The 15,606-nt window shown below is 50.0% G+C and overlaps 7 protein-coding genes across 7 annotated transcripts; 3 read left to right on the top strand and 4 right to left on the bottom strand.

Annotated features, from left to right (window-relative positions):
* Positions 1–828: 828 nt before the first annotated feature.
* On the top strand, positions 829–1,607 carry A1O9_07645 (uncharacterized protein; the record flags this gene model as incomplete). Its single annotated transcript, XM_013403200.1, has 4 exons — positions 829–885; positions 943–957; positions 1,019–1,432; positions 1,488–1,607. The coding sequence occupies 4 exons, from the start codon at positions 829–831 to the stop codon at positions 1,605–1,607; spliced, it is 606 nt and encodes a 201-aa protein (XP_013258654.1).
* Positions 1,608–2,018: 411 nt separating this feature from the next.
* A1O9_07644 (uncharacterized protein) lies at positions 2,019–2,966 on the bottom strand (the record flags this gene model as incomplete). Its single annotated transcript, XM_013403199.1, has 1 exon — positions 2,019–2,966. One exon carries the CDS (start codon positions 2,964–2,966, stop codon positions 2,019–2,021), a length of 948 nt encoding a protein of 315 aa, XP_013258653.1.
* A 956-nt stretch (positions 2,967–3,922) lies between these two features.
* On the top strand, positions 3,923–4,363 carry A1O9_07643 (uncharacterized protein; the record flags this gene model as incomplete). Its single annotated transcript, XM_013403198.1, has 1 exon — positions 3,923–4,363. The coding sequence occupies one exon, from the start codon at positions 3,923–3,925 to the stop codon at positions 4,361–4,363; it is 441 nt and encodes a 146-aa protein (XP_013258652.1).
* Positions 4,364–4,766: 403 nt separating this feature from the next.
* A1O9_07642 (uncharacterized protein) lies at positions 4,767–6,847 on the bottom strand (the record flags this gene model as incomplete). The annotated part of the gene is made up of 2 exons (XM_013403197.1): positions 4,767–6,222; positions 6,273–6,847. The coding sequence occupies 2 exons, from the start codon at positions 6,845–6,847 to the stop codon at positions 4,767–4,769; spliced, it is 2,031 nt and encodes a 676-aa protein (XP_013258651.1).
* Positions 6,848–8,164: 1,317 nt separating this feature from the next.
* A1O9_07641 (aspartyl-tRNA synthetase) lies at positions 8,165–10,937 on the bottom strand (the record flags this gene model as incomplete). Its single annotated transcript, XM_013403196.1, has 2 exons — positions 8,165–9,888; positions 9,935–10,937. The coding sequence occupies 2 exons, from the start codon at positions 10,935–10,937 to the stop codon at positions 8,165–8,167; spliced, it is 2,727 nt and encodes a 908-aa protein (XP_013258650.1).
* A 768-nt stretch (positions 10,938–11,705) lies between these two features.
* A1O9_07640 (uncharacterized protein) lies at positions 11,706–12,986 on the top strand (the record flags this gene model as incomplete). Its single annotated transcript, XM_013403195.1, has 1 exon — positions 11,706–12,986. One exon carries the CDS (start codon positions 11,706–11,708, stop codon positions 12,984–12,986), a length of 1,281 nt encoding a protein of 426 aa, XP_013258649.1.
* A 778-nt stretch (positions 12,987–13,764) lies between these two features.
* A1O9_07639 (uncharacterized protein) lies at positions 13,765–14,890 on the bottom strand (the record flags this gene model as incomplete). The annotated part of the gene is made up of 2 exons (XM_013403194.1): positions 13,765–14,802; positions 14,858–14,890. The coding sequence occupies 2 exons, from the start codon at positions 14,888–14,890 to the stop codon at positions 13,765–13,767; spliced, it is 1,071 nt and encodes a 356-aa protein (XP_013258648.1).
* Positions 14,891–15,606: the final 716 nt, after the last annotated feature.

The following is a 15,606-nucleotide window of genomic DNA, read 5'->3' as shown; positions in this document are numbered from 1 at the left end:
TAGAAGGGTTTACAGAACTTGCATGGGAGGCCCTCTTTGCCGGCCACCTCGGGGCGTCACCATCCTGTACAAGTAGAGGTCTTGTTTAAGCCGTTGAGGACACGAGACGAGGGGAGCATGATGCCCCTGAGCAACGTGCCGAATGGCTGTCCCGCACTTCTTGGCAGTAGTACTGTATGCATGCGGGAAGCCTTTTGGGGAGAAGTCCTTCCATGTGCCGAGGGGCAAAGATTTGACCGGCCATTATAGGAGCGGATGTATTTGAAATGGACCATGATATTATAGAGTAGCATCGAGCTTTGGCACCCGGCCCTCTTGGAACAGCTATTATACATGGAAATCGAGTAGCCCTCAGAGTCTGGCTGTATGGGCTGTACAGTACTAATCCGGTCAGAGCCCCACACCCATCTGTGCCGGAAGTACATGTACCTTAGCCAGGTAAACCGAGTGTCGAAGTACGAAAAATGGCAAATGCAATATTAATAACGCCTCTTAGCCTCGCCGGCGAACATAGGATTCAGTGCTCTAGCTGAGGACGGGATTTTTCAGGTGACCATATTCGTGCCAAGACTCAGCCCTATGGAGCTAGTCTACTTCAAGTTAAGCCTTTGGAAATCGGCGGCCAAGCCCTTCCTTTCCAACTACGGGGCATTCACTTCACCGTACCAATTGGCACTCCTCATACTGACTTCGCTTGCGCTTGCGTTTAGGTGTGAATACTAGTGCTACCTACCAATCGATATATTCAGCCTTCTCTCGCGCTTTGCGTTCTTGAGATAAAGAACATGCGCAGTTGCTGACTGAGGAATTACTTTCCAACTAAGGGGCATGGCCTCCAGATTAGTCTTGGTCATCGGTGATCTCTTCATCCCAGACAGAGCCCCGGTAAGCCCGCCCTTGTCTTAGGCCCAATTGCGATCGCGGCATTGACACTATTCACAGGATCTTCCAGCAAAGGTGGGTGCCTCCTACGACTCCTCAGCTTTTCTCGAGAAGCCACTGACAACCTGCGTCCTAGTTCCGGAAGCTCCTTTCACCGGGAAAGATTGGTCAAATCATCTGCCTAGGAAACCTTACAGACAAAGAGACATATGACTTCTTGCGACAGACAGCTCCAGATTTACACATCGTCAAGGGAGACTACGACATCGAAGCCTCCAATCTAGCACTCTCCAAAGTTGTTCAGCATGGAGGACTCCGTTTCGGATTTACACACGGCCATACCATAATACCACAAGGCGACGCCGATGCGTTGCTCATCGCAGCTCGACAAATGGATGTTGATGTTTTGCTCTGGGGCGGAACGCACAAGTTCGAAGCATATGAGTTAGAGGGGAAATTCTTCGTCAATCCTGGTAGTGGAACCGGTGCTTTCACCTCGAACTGGACCGCTATTGACGAAGAGCCAGTCCCAAGCTTCTGCCTAATGGATGTAAGCCTTCAGAACGACCTTGACGCATCCTCATCCAATTAACATTGTTATGCAGATCCAAGGTGATGTCCTCGTACTATATGTATACCAACTACGGACCGACGCGAATGGGAACGAGAACGTTGCTGTGGAGAAAGTTTCATTCAGAAAACCAGCCCCAGCAGAAGCATCTTAGGCTCCTAAAATCCGCTACAGCGCGAAATCCCGCCCGTTCCAATTTATTCTCGAGAGGAGTTCGGGTAGTTGTGTTATATCAGGCCACTGCCGATCCAAGAGACCTTGGAAGTCCCAACCCATTCGGTGCTCCGTTTGCAGAATCTTGATGGGGTGTCTAGAGGGCTCGATAAAAAAGCCGCAGGAAACACGAGTGAAGCGCACAAAGCCGCTGCAAGGGCTTGGAGACACTCCCAGAACCGCAACACCAATCAACTTTGGGCGTTCTTCCTCGGCTGCTATGTCTGATGAATATCAGTTCGCTTGCTCGGTTCTAATCAGTCTTTGATAGGAGAGGGCTGTGGGTATAGACTACACGGACGTACCGGAATCCCAATGTGATCACTTTTGTTCATCACAGTACCGAGTATACCTATCCCTTCAACGAAATTGCAATCTCAATAGTCTTGACCCAACGTAACCGTGCTTCAGGCACATCATCGGCGGCATACATTGGTTTCTTCTTCCTCTTCCGCTTCCTGCTCTTTGACGTAGGCTGGGACTGATCGCCGATCGTTATCATCGACACATCCTCGTTATCCTTCTGACTCTCCGTCAATCGCTCCGAGCTTCGCAGGACCGTTGTTGTTGTCGTATCCCCAATGAGTTCCAACGTACTCTCTCCACACTCGATCTTCGAAGAATCATTGTCCTCCTTGCGTTCCACCTCCAGCTCACTAGTATTTTGTCCCACTTCTTCATCCCCTTCCACCTCAATAATATCGTCTACCACACTGATATTCCCGGTCCTAACCACGACATCACACAGGACCTCCTTTTCTTTACTCCGGAACCATTCAGCGACCTGTAGCGCCTGCTCCATCGCCCTTCCGCTCGCCTTGACCAGCACCTCCTCTCTGTCGCGGCGTAGCACCTCATTGACCTTGGAAACACCCTGCGCCACTACTCCTCCTCCGCCGCCGCCGCCAATCGTCCTCCGCGCTCGCCCCTTTTCGCCACGTCCACCACCTCCTTCAAGAGCCTCCCTGACCGCCCTCCGCTCAATCTCCCTGAGAATCTTCTTCACGCGCTTCACCGCCGCGATCACCGGCGTCTGCCGCGACACGTACACACACTTCGGCACCTGCGCCCCCGCGTGGATGTCCGCCACCGGTGCGTGGTTGATCGGACGTCGCCGTACCGTCGTCCCAGGAGGTAGGCGGTGCAGGTCTTGATTCTTCTTCTCGTGGCGCAGTGAACGTAGCTCCGCGTGGATGGAGAATGGAGGGCGGGGTCCAGAGACAGGGGCAGAAGTCGCCTCGGAGGCAGCTGGAGGTTGTGCCATAAGGGGGGAAGGCTCTGCGGTGCTGGGCAACGCCATTGCTTTGGTGTGATCTTCGCTTTCAGTGTGATTGTCTCGAGGCATAGCAAACGTCAAGGACAAGCGAGTTTTCGCGGCGAAGTGTGCTGCTAAATGAGGGTTCGCATGTTGTTGTATTCAGGTTATGCTGCGTTTTTCACTTTGGAGATATCGCCGATGATTTTGTCCCTTGCAACCCAACCTCTTTATGAACGGACCGAACGTACGGAGTATAGTAGCGCTTCGTTCACATGCAGCGTGCATTGGGTGCGTGGATCATGCGTGATCAGCGTCTTCGATACCCCAAATCTAACAGTGAATCATATACACCATAAGCGCCATTTATACGGCGAAGCTTATATGGGATATCCCATCCCAATATCTCCGTTATGTCCGCATTACTCCTGCTCGTCCTTTTACATTTAGGCATTGTCATTTGCATCCATAATGCTCAGATCCCCACCTCTTCCTAAATCAATTGTACCTCGCGGCTTGATAGGCTGGCTCGGTAATCCACTACCTCCGGCCTGTACAGGTACGAGTGGTTTCATGCAGGTACTGGTAAAATCATCCCCCAATCATTGAATGTCTCCGAGGGGCGGAACAAAGACACTCCATTGATTTCCCGTCCACGCAGGAAACAATATACGTAGGTATGCATCAAGTGGACTTTATATCGTTGTCAGTGGCGTGGATGATATGTGAAGGCCCCGGATATAAGGCGTACAAGGATACTTACTATTGAGCATTCGTGCCAGTTCCGAAAGGAAAATGGACCGACACTTCACGTGCGCTATTGGGGAGTGGATGAGTGTAGCACCCAGCGAGTATAGATTTTAAGTATAAATACTTCGTCCCTGACCAGCTGTGATTGTACGGGACTTGCAGTATCATATCAACAGCACCAACATTCGGACATATTCCGTTTAGCTTAAGGTTCACAAAATATAATACTTAGTTAACTTTTCCAATCACAAATGGCACCGACTCGCGCTCAACTCCTCGAAACAGCAATCGCCTTGGTCGAAGCCTTTGAAACATGGACAATCGACGCCCTCCTAGCTAAACGCAGTACCAAGTCGACACAGCACTTCTTACCGGAGTCTCTCGGCCGTTCGGCACAGGACATCGACGGGTTTCGTCGCCATATTGAATTTCTCATGCCACTGGTTCCAGATGGATTCAAGGTCAATGCCCGTTATAAGGAGCCGATGGTGGACGAAGCAGCACGCAAAGTGGCTGTCTTCGCAAAGTGTTCGGCAAACACCGTTGCTGGCCCGTATCATAATGAGTACATTTTCATCATCCATCTCAACGAGGATGGGACGCTAGCGGACAAGGTTGAGGAGTTCCTCGATAGCTCGCTCGTGAGGGAATTGGAGTCCAGGCTTGCTGCGTTTGAGGAGCAAAAGCCCTGATTGGCGATGTGAGAGTGGGTCTGGCCACCTGCGATGATGCATTAGTTTGTGTACTGAGCAGTCATACATGTATGGATCAAAGCGTTAGCTCTCCTTGTTTTTGGTGGAGCCTTTAATCTCAACCATTGCAAGCCGCGCTGTAACTTTTCGGTAAAACATGAGCAGCTCATGCGGTCCAATGTGTGCGCAGCAGGGTTTAGTGACCACTAGTCGATAATAGACTTGACAATGTCGTGTTCATGTGGCTGCACTGTTCTAGTACTGATTGTGACCAGATGAAAGCGAGCAACGTCCTTTGCTGTTTAGCGGTTGCGGTCCTTTGCAGAAGAGTCACTTATTCCGCCGCGACTGTGCAAGGGCTCTCCGGAAGTAATGGGATCATGTTTGTCAATGCGGTCGATCTTCAGGTATTCCAGGTCATCGAGTCCCACAGCCATGTTTGGCCGACTGTGTTCATCATATTAAAATCAGTCCCAACAAGGCCATTTTCACTGCCACTAGTTGATTCGACGAAACCGTGCTCGGCATTGTATTGTTCTGGATTCCAAGGTTCGCTTCGGCCCGTCTCACCATTTGTTTGGTTTATATCAGGTGTTCCGACAAGGGAGGACGGAAACATCGCTGCTAGATCAGTTATTCTGTCTCTAATAAACTTGAAGAGCAGCAGCAGCAGCAATATCGAGGACTTACCTTGCTGGAGTGTAAACAGCCCGTTATTGAAGTCTAAATTCTCGAGTCCAGAGAAGTCGAAGTCGGTGGAAGCTGGTGGCTCTGGGACGACATCAGTCGAACCTGACTGTTGCCGCTGCTGTACCTGGAACTGCGATTGTAAGTCCAATAGTTGACTTACGGCATCTTGTTCATCTGATACGGGAGCAGTCATTTCAGTTGAAGATGGGGTCGGCGGTCGTCTCACTGAGCTCTTTGATGCCGTTATGGTAGCTGTAGCTGCATTTTCAAACGCTTCGGATCCAGATAATATGACGTCGACCTCCTTATCCCCAATCAAGCGCACGAGATCTCTAAGGACTTTGGTTGTTTGCGCCGAGAGGAGAACTCGACCAGCCAAAAAGCGGGAAAGGGCCATTATACGCGCCACTGCCTGCTTAGCAATCTGTGCTTGAGATGAGAGTGGACGAGATAGGGCTATGACACAAAGCACCATTCCTGCTGTGAACAAATTGATGCCCAGGAAGGCGGCTGCATGACTTTCCCTAGCGGAACGGAGGCATTGTTGGTGTTTTCCCAGGTTCGACGACCGTATTGCAGATTCCCAGCAACGATCTCGGCTTGAAAGAAGGACCTGGTGAACGTCTCTCGAAGAGGGCGAGCGCGACCTGCTAGCGGCTTCTGTGTTTAATTCGCCATCGGAAGTAGAACTTTTAATCTCCTTGAAATACTGTAAATCCTGAGACAGGAGCGGGCGATGAAGTAGAATCTGGACATTGTCGTATGCCACCTGTAGTGCAAGGGCTTGCAATATGAATGGTCGTGTTTCAGGAGTGACGGGTGCGTCTGGCGTCGAACAAAGCTCATCTAGCCTCAGCTCCGGAGGGAGGCCGTTGTGAAACTCAACTAGCTCTTGGTGAATTCGTGATACCTTCGCGGCTAGTTCTATCACATTGGGGTTTCGATGAAAATATAAGTCCCCAATAATAGAAGAAGATATTTGATAAAACTTCAGCTTGAACTTCAGATATGAGAATGTTGTCACTGGCTCGACGGAGCCGTCTGGCATTGTCGCAATAGATTTGAAATGAGGATGTTGAACAGTTTTGTCACCGATGACCTCTGGTATCTTGACTTCGATATCTTCGAGGGGTAGTCCACAGGGTTTTCCGAATATAGTTGCTGCAAACCTGAGCGTGGAAATCAGCATTGCATGAACTTCCTTACCAATGACACTCACCGATCAAACACAAATAATGCCCAGAAGGTTCTTCTCCGCTCTTCTTTTGCTACCTCTGACAATCCTCGCCAGGATGACTCTTTGTGCAGGTTCATCAACTGCGCACACTGAAGGCCAGCTCCGAGAACGACGAATGCTAAGTTTGGCTTTCCATGATACAGGTGATAACTTCCAAGAAGGACGCACACCTGTATCGACTCGATACCAGCGGCGTCGAAAAGATCATTCAAGCTACTCTCGACGTTTTCTAAGGACTGTTTCCGAAACGAAAGCAAGCCGAACGACGGAAACTTTTGACGAATCTCATCTTCAGTTGCATAATTTGCTCCGAGGCAGATCAGCAGCAGCAAGACCCGAGCACGATTCAGTGTCAATCTCGAGCAGCGCCGTGAACTCATCAGTCTATCGTACGTCAACCGCAGACTAGGTTCGTGGAATATGGTCATGAACCAATGTACCGCGTCGAAGTACTTGTCAAGGAGATAGTCGGTGACAGTCTTTGGGGGTAAAGTGATCCCGAGAAGTTGATCTAGTGGCAATTGTTCTTGCTGCCTACCCTTACGTGGTTTTGGCATCACGCTGCCACCAGGCAATGCCGAGGTAGAGCTTTCAAGTATGGTCTCTGGACTAAAATCGTCGATGATCTAGGTCAATATCAGTACCGACCAGACGACACGTGGATATGGGGAGCCAAATGGAGCTCGCAGACCTGTTGCGTTAATCCAACGGACGATGGTCGCTCATCAAATGCTTGAAGGCGAGTTGTGCCCGAGACGGAGTGTAAACTCATGGAGGCTCGCTTATTCGCAGGTCGAGTGTGCCGCTCACCGGATAGGCTACCTCTGTCTTCTGAATCGTCGTCAGGCGAGCCCCTTGCGCTTAGAACTGGGTTCTTCTGGCTAACTTGATCTTGAAAAGCGGCATTAGGAGCTGTATGGGCCTCGTCTTGCGCATCGGCCCCTCGAAAGATCCTTTTCCGACTGCGATCACTTGGCTATCCATCAGGACTGTGCACCTGTGGCTATCGTTGCAGAGGACATACCTTTCAGCTGGCTCAGAGACACACTCTACATCTGAACGGAGGCACAGTGAGCACGGCCGCTCTTGATCACACTAGCGTTCTGAGTTTAGAAGGAGACCCAGCGAGGAAAGGAGCTCTTAAATCACCCTGAGCTTTTGTCGTCTGCACCGTACACATGCTGACTGGACACGTGGCCGGCGTTTGACTCGTTGTGGGTTGACTTGATGATGCGACCACTGGAGATTCATTCTTCGTTTGCAGTGCCCATTTGGCCGTTGAAGCAAAGCGCGGTTAATGTACCGCAAATGAACTGAGAAGGTGCGTCTGGTCCACCACACGTGGCAAATGAATGTGAGTATAGAATGCGCGCCGTTAGAGGTTGGTGGCTATGTCATCTCACAGAAGTCATGCCGCTCCCACAAGGAATTAGGATGCCGAAAGAAGTGGGATCTTGTAAAGAACTTTGAAGTCAAGTTAGTGCCTTCACTAGTAGGTACGAGGAGTTAGTCCCCTAGATGGCTAAGAGTCTTGAGACTTGGCTGTGTCGCCTGGCGGAATATCTCGGGGTTGAGCTGAACCATGTTTACCTCGGGAAAGGACTGAGGGGATTGCAAGGCTCCGAACTAGTTATCTAGTGTCTGTGCTGTGGGCTGCAAGGCTGCGGCAACAGGAGTCTACAGTAGCTAGTTACTCGTACTATTGGAATTATGGTATCATATCATCTCATTGTTAAAGCTCATCAGTTTACATTACTGCAACTATATTATTCTCTTCCAGGTCATTAATTGAGTCAGGTGTGCCATGACACAGCCACCAACTCCAGGCCAATCCTCACTAAAGTGTATCGCGGTGAGATATCTTCCTGTCGATGTCACTCTGTCTGAAAGAAGTCCACGATCGCTTGTGCTCCTTTCGGACCCAGCCCTCGAGGAGGATAACACAGGAAGAGCGGATCATCCAGAGTGTTGAACTTGGATCTAAAGCCTGTCTTCTGATCCAAATTAAATTTGGCCGCTAAGGTTTGATAGAGCGAATTCAATGCTGCCGACTTCACTCTGCCCACTTTACGGCCAGTCGTCAGTCTGCTGGCGGCGCCTGCTCCGAAAGTGCATGTCTTAGTTCCAGCATCAGCAGCGCTCTTGAGAGCCGTAAAGACTGCTAATTCAATGGCCCCGTTGGTTGCTCCAGGAAAATCCAGAGCCCATTTCACTTGAACACCCCACCTCGACGCCAATAGAGCGAGGACAACCAGCGAATGTATCTTACCTTGCGGATCCTCTGCCACAAAATACTGGCGGTGCCGAGCGTCGGCAAAAGGGGTGATGTCGCTCAAATGAACCTGCGATCCGGTTTTACTCTCTTTCCATCCCTCGATTCGTTCTTCGCATCGTTTCCGAACGTCTTCTGGTACATTGTCTCCATATCTATTCACTTGGACACTTTCCTTCCTCGCGTGTCGGATTTTTCGATCGACATCGCTACTGACATCCAGATGCCCATTGCTCGCCAAATTGACACGTTGTTCGGATACATTCGTAAAGCTCTTCCATCCTAGACGATCCGCCAGTATGTCTTCCACATCTTTACCTACTAAAATAAACAGGGGTCTGAGTTTGGTTTCGCGCCGGAGCCACTTCAAAAACGCTGTTATAACATCCTCTAATTGTTTTTGGTCACAAAGTGGATTTCCCGCACAGATGGCTCGATCATGGGTCGGTACATAAGATATTGCAGCACCGGTCTTCTCGTCTCTCCAGATCTTGAACCGTTCGTCCATCCAAGACGTGTTGGTTGCATCGCCATAGTTTGCAACGAGGTTTTCTAAGTTGGGTAGATGGCCTTTAGGTCTTTGCAAAGTACTGTCCTCTGGGTGAGGTAAGTCTGAACTCAATTTGGCTTGCGGGAAGCTCTTGGGATCTCGCGGAAACAACGTCGCATACCGCACGTTACCAAGATCCAGTATCAAGGATATAAGTCTTTCAAGTCCGATTCCAGCTCCCGCATGAGGAGGTGCAATCCATTCAAACCCTTGCATGTATTCTTTCAGTGAATCTGTGTCCATTTCAGATGTTTTCATCCGTTCCACCAATACTTCATATTCGTGAACACGCTGGCCACCTGATAATATCTCTTGGCCTCTTACCATAAAATCGAACGAATTCGTGACCTTGTCATTGTCAGGATCTAGCATTGTATAGAACGGCCGAGAGGCGGTTGGAAACTTGTCTAGGATATAGTAATCCGTCTTGAACTTCTCTTTGATCAGTTCCCCTAGGCGTCTCTCAGCTTGGGTTGGCAGGTCTTCATCTTCTGATTGCGGCTTGCCGCTGTCATTCTCCCAGCCCGAGTCATTCAGAAGTTGAACGCCCTGAGCGAAAGTAATTCTTGGTGTCTGAGGCAACCATATCAGCTTCTCGTGAGGGAAGTGGTGCTTCAAGGTAGCAATGTCATTTTGATGTCGATCATGGACAGTTCTGAAAATCTCTTTTAAAGTGGCATCTATCAGCCACATGGCTTCGTGATAGTGGTGACTGATGGCCAATTCCACATCTAACCCTACGTACTCGGTCATATGTCTCGGAGTGTTTGAGTTTTCTAGGTCATCATCAGCAACAATTATCGATTCAGATAATGCACCTACCGGCTCTGAAAACAGGTCCGATTTCGTAGACCCTCTCCATATCAGCAGAGATACACATTTGTTTAGCCAGCTGAGGGCTCTGGGCAAGGAACGCAGGGCGGCCAAAGTAATCAAGCTTGAAGACATCCGCGCCGCCTTCGGTTGCGCCACCTTGCAATTTTGGTGTGTGAATCTCGAGGAATTCATGCTGGTCCAGGAACGAACGAAAAGTCCGACAGACCTCGGATTGAATTCTGAAGATGGCTTGCGATGTCGGTGTTCTTAGATCAAGTATTCTATTCCTCAGACGAACCCGGTCTGCAATTGCACGGCCGTCGGTTGCTCCCTCTGCCTCATAAACAGAGAATGGGACCGGTGCCTTTCTCGCAGAAACCACATGAAGTTGCTGAATCAGAAGCTCCACATCATGGGTGCTCGCTCCGTGTATCTGTTTGTCGGGTTGTTTTGCTGTTGCTTGCACAAGGACAATCGAACCGGGCCTGATGTGCTGGGCCCACCTTACCATGCTCTCTGAAACCCCGTCCTCTCGTGCGCTGAGCACTCCCTGAACAGTGGTGATATTCTCTCGGAAAAGGATGAAGGCCATTGCTGCGCTCATATGTCGCACCACGTGTATTCGAGCACGAAATGAGATTTCCTTCCCGATCATTTTGGGCCCAATTTCCACCAGACGGGTCCATCCGATCTTCTGCTTGGGGTCAAAGGCATTATCCTGAGATTGCATGAGCGGCAATCTACCGTAATTACGACGCACCTCCGGAGGATCGTCGTTCTGCAGGAATTCTTCTAGATCTTTTGCCGGGTAAGATTGATGGCCATACTGCTCCTCATCCTCGGTGCTGGACCAGTCGTCAATTTCATCGTGGATTACGTGTACAACATCCTGCTCAGAGCCTCCTCGTGATTCTTCATGGTCGTGAAGGCCCAATTTAGAGTTAATGTCATCTTTGCGGTGTGAAATTTGCACGCCTATGTTCGAAACTGCTGACTTGACCTTTGACATAGCGCGGGTACAGAAAATAAAACGTGGAAGAAAGTATCATGAAAAAACTGCAGACCATGGGAAAACTCATACTTACAAGAGCCTTTGGGCCAAAAGGAGCCAGTAGCCCTCAAGGCCGTGTGCACTTTTGATTGGAGAGGATCTTTGTGAAGATCTCAGGGGTGCTTTGACGTCAGAGCATCAACTCCGGAAAGAATATCCCCCGGGATGGGCTGGTTTGTTGCAGTTAAAAGTTATATTCCAGGGGTTGCTGTCACATGCACCGCGGAATCATTGGTAATCCCGACAGTGATAGGCGCTTTTGTAGAAACATCACAAGGTAGTTGACCTGTCCTGACTATCCACAAGTTCGGGCTGGAGGCAGAAACCGTTGGAGTTAGTTGCGTTTACATGACGACATAAAGATCGCCCTGCCATCATCATTTCTTGCTTTACATCTCACAGTTCCTTGGCAAACCCAGGGGAACTGAGGCAACCTGTGAGAGCCATTATCATCAGGTAGCAAATAAGTGATCGTGGCTTGTGTGGTGTAATAAGGCGCAATTCAGAGTAGGGAGGTTTAGAGCCTCCCATGCGGGGGCTGACCTCGTCTCGTATCATTTAGCACGTGATGCTGCCTCGGCAGAGTTTCCCCGCAAATTTGTGACCTCAAACTTTTTGTCTCCAAATACCAGGAATGTCGAGCCTCGAAATTTGATTGTTCCTAATCACAAACGCTGCTCAGAGGCTCTCATTCTGTCCCATACAACTCTAGGAAGGATTCGAACGATGGCGAAGACGAAAACGAAAAACCACCAGAAGCGGGGCAAGGACAAAGATATTCTGCACTCGACCGCCTCTCCACTCGTCAAATCATCCAAACACCAAACGTCTAAACAATCGATAGAAGACCTTCTGAGTGAAGCAGCCGCACTCCTCGAACAGTCACAGCCGGAGATCGCATTGCCGCTTGCCGAAGAAGCCCTCCGCAGACTCGAGGAGGAACGGCAGCAGCAACAACAACACAACAATTCAGACAGCGACATTGACACGCTCCTCAAACTTGCCGCGGAAGGGCAACCTACTCTACCGGTCGCATTGAGCCTAGAGGCAGAGATACAACTGGCAGTTGGCGCAGTCGATGCCGCACGCACATCATTCCTCCGCGCTACAGCGATGGACCCGGATGGAGCCTTGATCTCCGCCGAACCATGCCTCTGGCTTGCGCAATTAAGTGAAGGAGGAGGAGGAGAATCAATTTCCTACTTCACAAAAGCGACCGAGGTCCTACGCAACGAAATCGAGGTGTTGGAGGATGTCTCTGACGATGAGCAAGTAACTGAGGTGTTGAACGAAAAGCGGTCGAAACTCGCCGACGCACTTGCTGCCATGACAGAAGTGTACATGACGGACTTGTCCTGGGAAGCGGACGCGGAGCAACGCTGCGAAAGCTACATTACGGAGGCGGTGGCCATCTGCCCAGACCAACTGAGCGCAGGCGTACTGCAGACCTTGGCGAGTGTGAGAATCAGCCAGGAGCGATTTGATGATGCCCGCCAGGCTCTCAAGCGAAGTATGGAGATCTGGAAGGGCATTCCATCTGAGGTGGAAAGTGAAAGTCGGCCTGATTTCGCAACAAGGGTCAGTCTGAGTCGATTACTAATGGAGGTCGAGGCGGAAGCGGAGGCATTTGATGTACTGCAGGGTCTGATCCGTGAAGACGACCAGAGTGTTGAATCCTGGTATCTGGGCGGATGGTGTCAGACGCTGGTAGCGGAAAAGACACAAGGGGATGAGGAAGCGCGCAAGAAGAGCCAAGAACAAGCCAAGACATGGTTGGATAGTTGTCTACGGTTGTTCCGTGTCCAGCAGTATGAGGATGATCGGTTGCGCGACCATGCTTTAGAGCTGGTTCAGCAGCTGAATACAGCTCTTGGTATTGAGGATCAAGTGGACGACGACGACAACGCGTGGGAAGATGAAGATGACGATGAAGAAGCGGACGATGGTGATGACGATTTGGAGGTGGAGGTTAATGAACATGATGATGGAGACGTGGAAATGACGTGATGAACATAGAGCGATAGAAATGCCACAGCCAAAAGTGAGACTGGCTTCACGAGTCAGTGTAGACACGAAGAACAATGCAAGCGAGAGCCCTATTCGACAGACAAGAGCTTCTAAACTCCTGCATCTCTTACATCATGGGTCATGAGGCAGGGTTCTATATTTCCAATCCTGGTTCCGGGCTGAATCGTAGTTTGAGATCTATATATCTTCTTTACGCAAGCTCTTCATTCTATCAAGCTCGTCCAACTAGCTTCAACCAGCACGTGACGGTTCAATGTGCAGATGTTTGACAAATCAGCTCCTTTCCTCCCTTGTTGAGCAATGCTTCACTCTTGATTTCTACCAATGACCTGGCCAGGAGAGTAGCTCTCGAGAGGTGGACCTTCTTGAAGAACCTGTTTGGGTTTTTGGGACTACTAGCAGTCTCCCGGGAGTGGGTGCACGCCTTTCAGAGGAAGCAAGGGCAGGACTGGCGTCAGCTTGGTCGAAGAAGTAAGGTAGGCATGCGTTGCAGGCCTCGATCAGTTCTTCTGGGATATGTCCAAGATCGAAACCATCCCGATCTGATATGAAAAGAATATCTCATACCTAATGTTCGACTCGCATGGTTTCTGTAATCCGTGGCCATGACAGCCATACCGGTCGTAGATAGGCCAATTGCTGCGCGGTCAGACCAAGTTGTCCACAGGATTCCGTGTTGTCTGGTATGTTAAACAGATATTTAGCCAGTGAGAAGGACTGTGCATATACATCCTCATAATAGAGGGCAGAATCCCGTTCAATCGTCCTGCCAGGCACTCTTTTTGACGATATCATGGGATCGGCTTCCACCAACACCGACCTTGACTTTAGACCAGTCACGCTGCATGAGATGGTCTCCTTCCTTGATGTTCTCCCTCCTATCTTCCAGGTAGAATCTACCACCTTCGTAGCAACCTAAGTAGAGACCACTTCCCAGAGCGGTCCAACCAGCTCGTAGCAAAGCTCCACGGAAAAGGCCCCGAACACCTTCTTTGCCCAGGATATCTCTTGCAACGGTGAACCCGCTCTTTCGCGAGCCTTGAGTCCCCTGGAATAGCAAATTCGACGCTTTCGCCTTTCCGTCAAGTTTCGAGGAGGAAGGATCGTCACCAGAGCCAGCTGCCAACATGATCCTTGTTTTGACGACATCTATCGGTGTAGTGATCCATGCGGCTCCACTACCAGCGATACCAGCGCTCATGGCAGTAATCATGGCACGTTCAGCAATACCATTTACTGGGGCTCCGTCTCTCTTTGCTTTCCTCCTCTTCATGAAATACTCTTTCAGATATTCGAAAATGGGGAATTGCAAGCCGGTAAATGGAAGGTTCCTTGCAGCCAACGCAGTGTATCCCCTCCATAGCCTCGCGGGATTGCTTCTGAATTGCCGAAAGACTTGCAACGATGTAGACCCGCGTCCTCCTGAACTGAGCATTTGAGCATTTTGCTTGAGAACTTCCGCTGGTGTCAGGATAGCACAGCTCACCAACTCCGCGCCAACACTGGCCGCAGCGTGTACGGCAGGTTGGGGCAGATACAGCGTTGAGTTTGGAGGGATGGCTGTATTTATGCTGGATTTCAGAGCTTCGTACGTGGTGAAGAACACGCCAGAGGAGGGGATGGTGATGAGGATGATCGAGCCGACGCCTTGGTACAGGCCGCGGAAAAGGGCGCGTTTGGAGGTGCCATCAACATTTTTGTAGAGTTTCTGGTAGTCTTCTGACTGTAGACGCGTCTTTAAAGTGTCTAGTGGGTAGACAAGAAGATCGACAGAGAAAGCAGCAAATGCGCCAGCCTAAATTATGGTTCAATCTCAATTCACTGTTTAGGTATGGGGTCGGCAAGCTTACAAGCCAGATATCGGTATTAGTGTTAGACGACATGGACAATCAGACGCTTGACAACGTATATGAAATCATAGAGAAGGCAGGACAAAGGCTATAGACAAGCTGCGGGATTCATCATGGTGATGGAATTAGTGGCAGAAAAAGAGACAGACAAGCTCGTTGCGGGCGAAATTTGGGCTGGGGAACATCATGCCATCATCGAGACAGGCCCCACCGATGTCGGCATCCTGGCAAAAGCTCGTAATTGTATGCCGGCAGCGGGATTGTTTGTGACACGACGTAGAGACTGGATGATGCCTACCTAGGTGGAAATAGGATGATTCTTGCGTGAAGCCTTCATCATAGCGATAAAAAATACCATGTGTAGTACATACAGGCGTGTCTAGTAGAAATATGTATAGATCTAATCTAATCAGGGCTGATGAGACCAAGTACATATGTAACAAGCCCATGGCATGATACGACATGGTCCAGGGTGGTCAGCGGCTTTGCAAACTACCTAGCTAACAGAAATAGCAAGATCACCTTCCTTCTCACCGGACTGTCTTCGCTTTCAATATCAATCCAACTCCAACTCAAACGAGTCTGGTTCTGCCGGCAGTTCACGAAGAAAAGAAGTCATCGCCGTTTCATCCAAAAATTCCCTTACACTCGGCTAACCTTCCGCCGGATCGGAAAAATGTTCGGAACTCCCACAAAGTCGCAGGCGAACTCATCAAACAATGTCGAACAACGGACTACACGAGCAGCAT

This window comes from Exophiala aquamarina, assembly GCF_000709125.1.
Source record: "Exophiala aquamarina CBS 119918 chromosome Unknown aczIA-supercont1.6, whole genome shotgun sequence".
Taxonomy (NCBI): domain Eukaryota; kingdom Fungi; phylum Ascomycota; class Eurotiomycetes; order Chaetothyriales; family Herpotrichiellaceae; genus Exophiala; species Exophiala aquamarina.
Note: the sequence above shows the minus strand (reverse complement) of the source record. Positions and strands in the feature narration are given on the sequence as shown.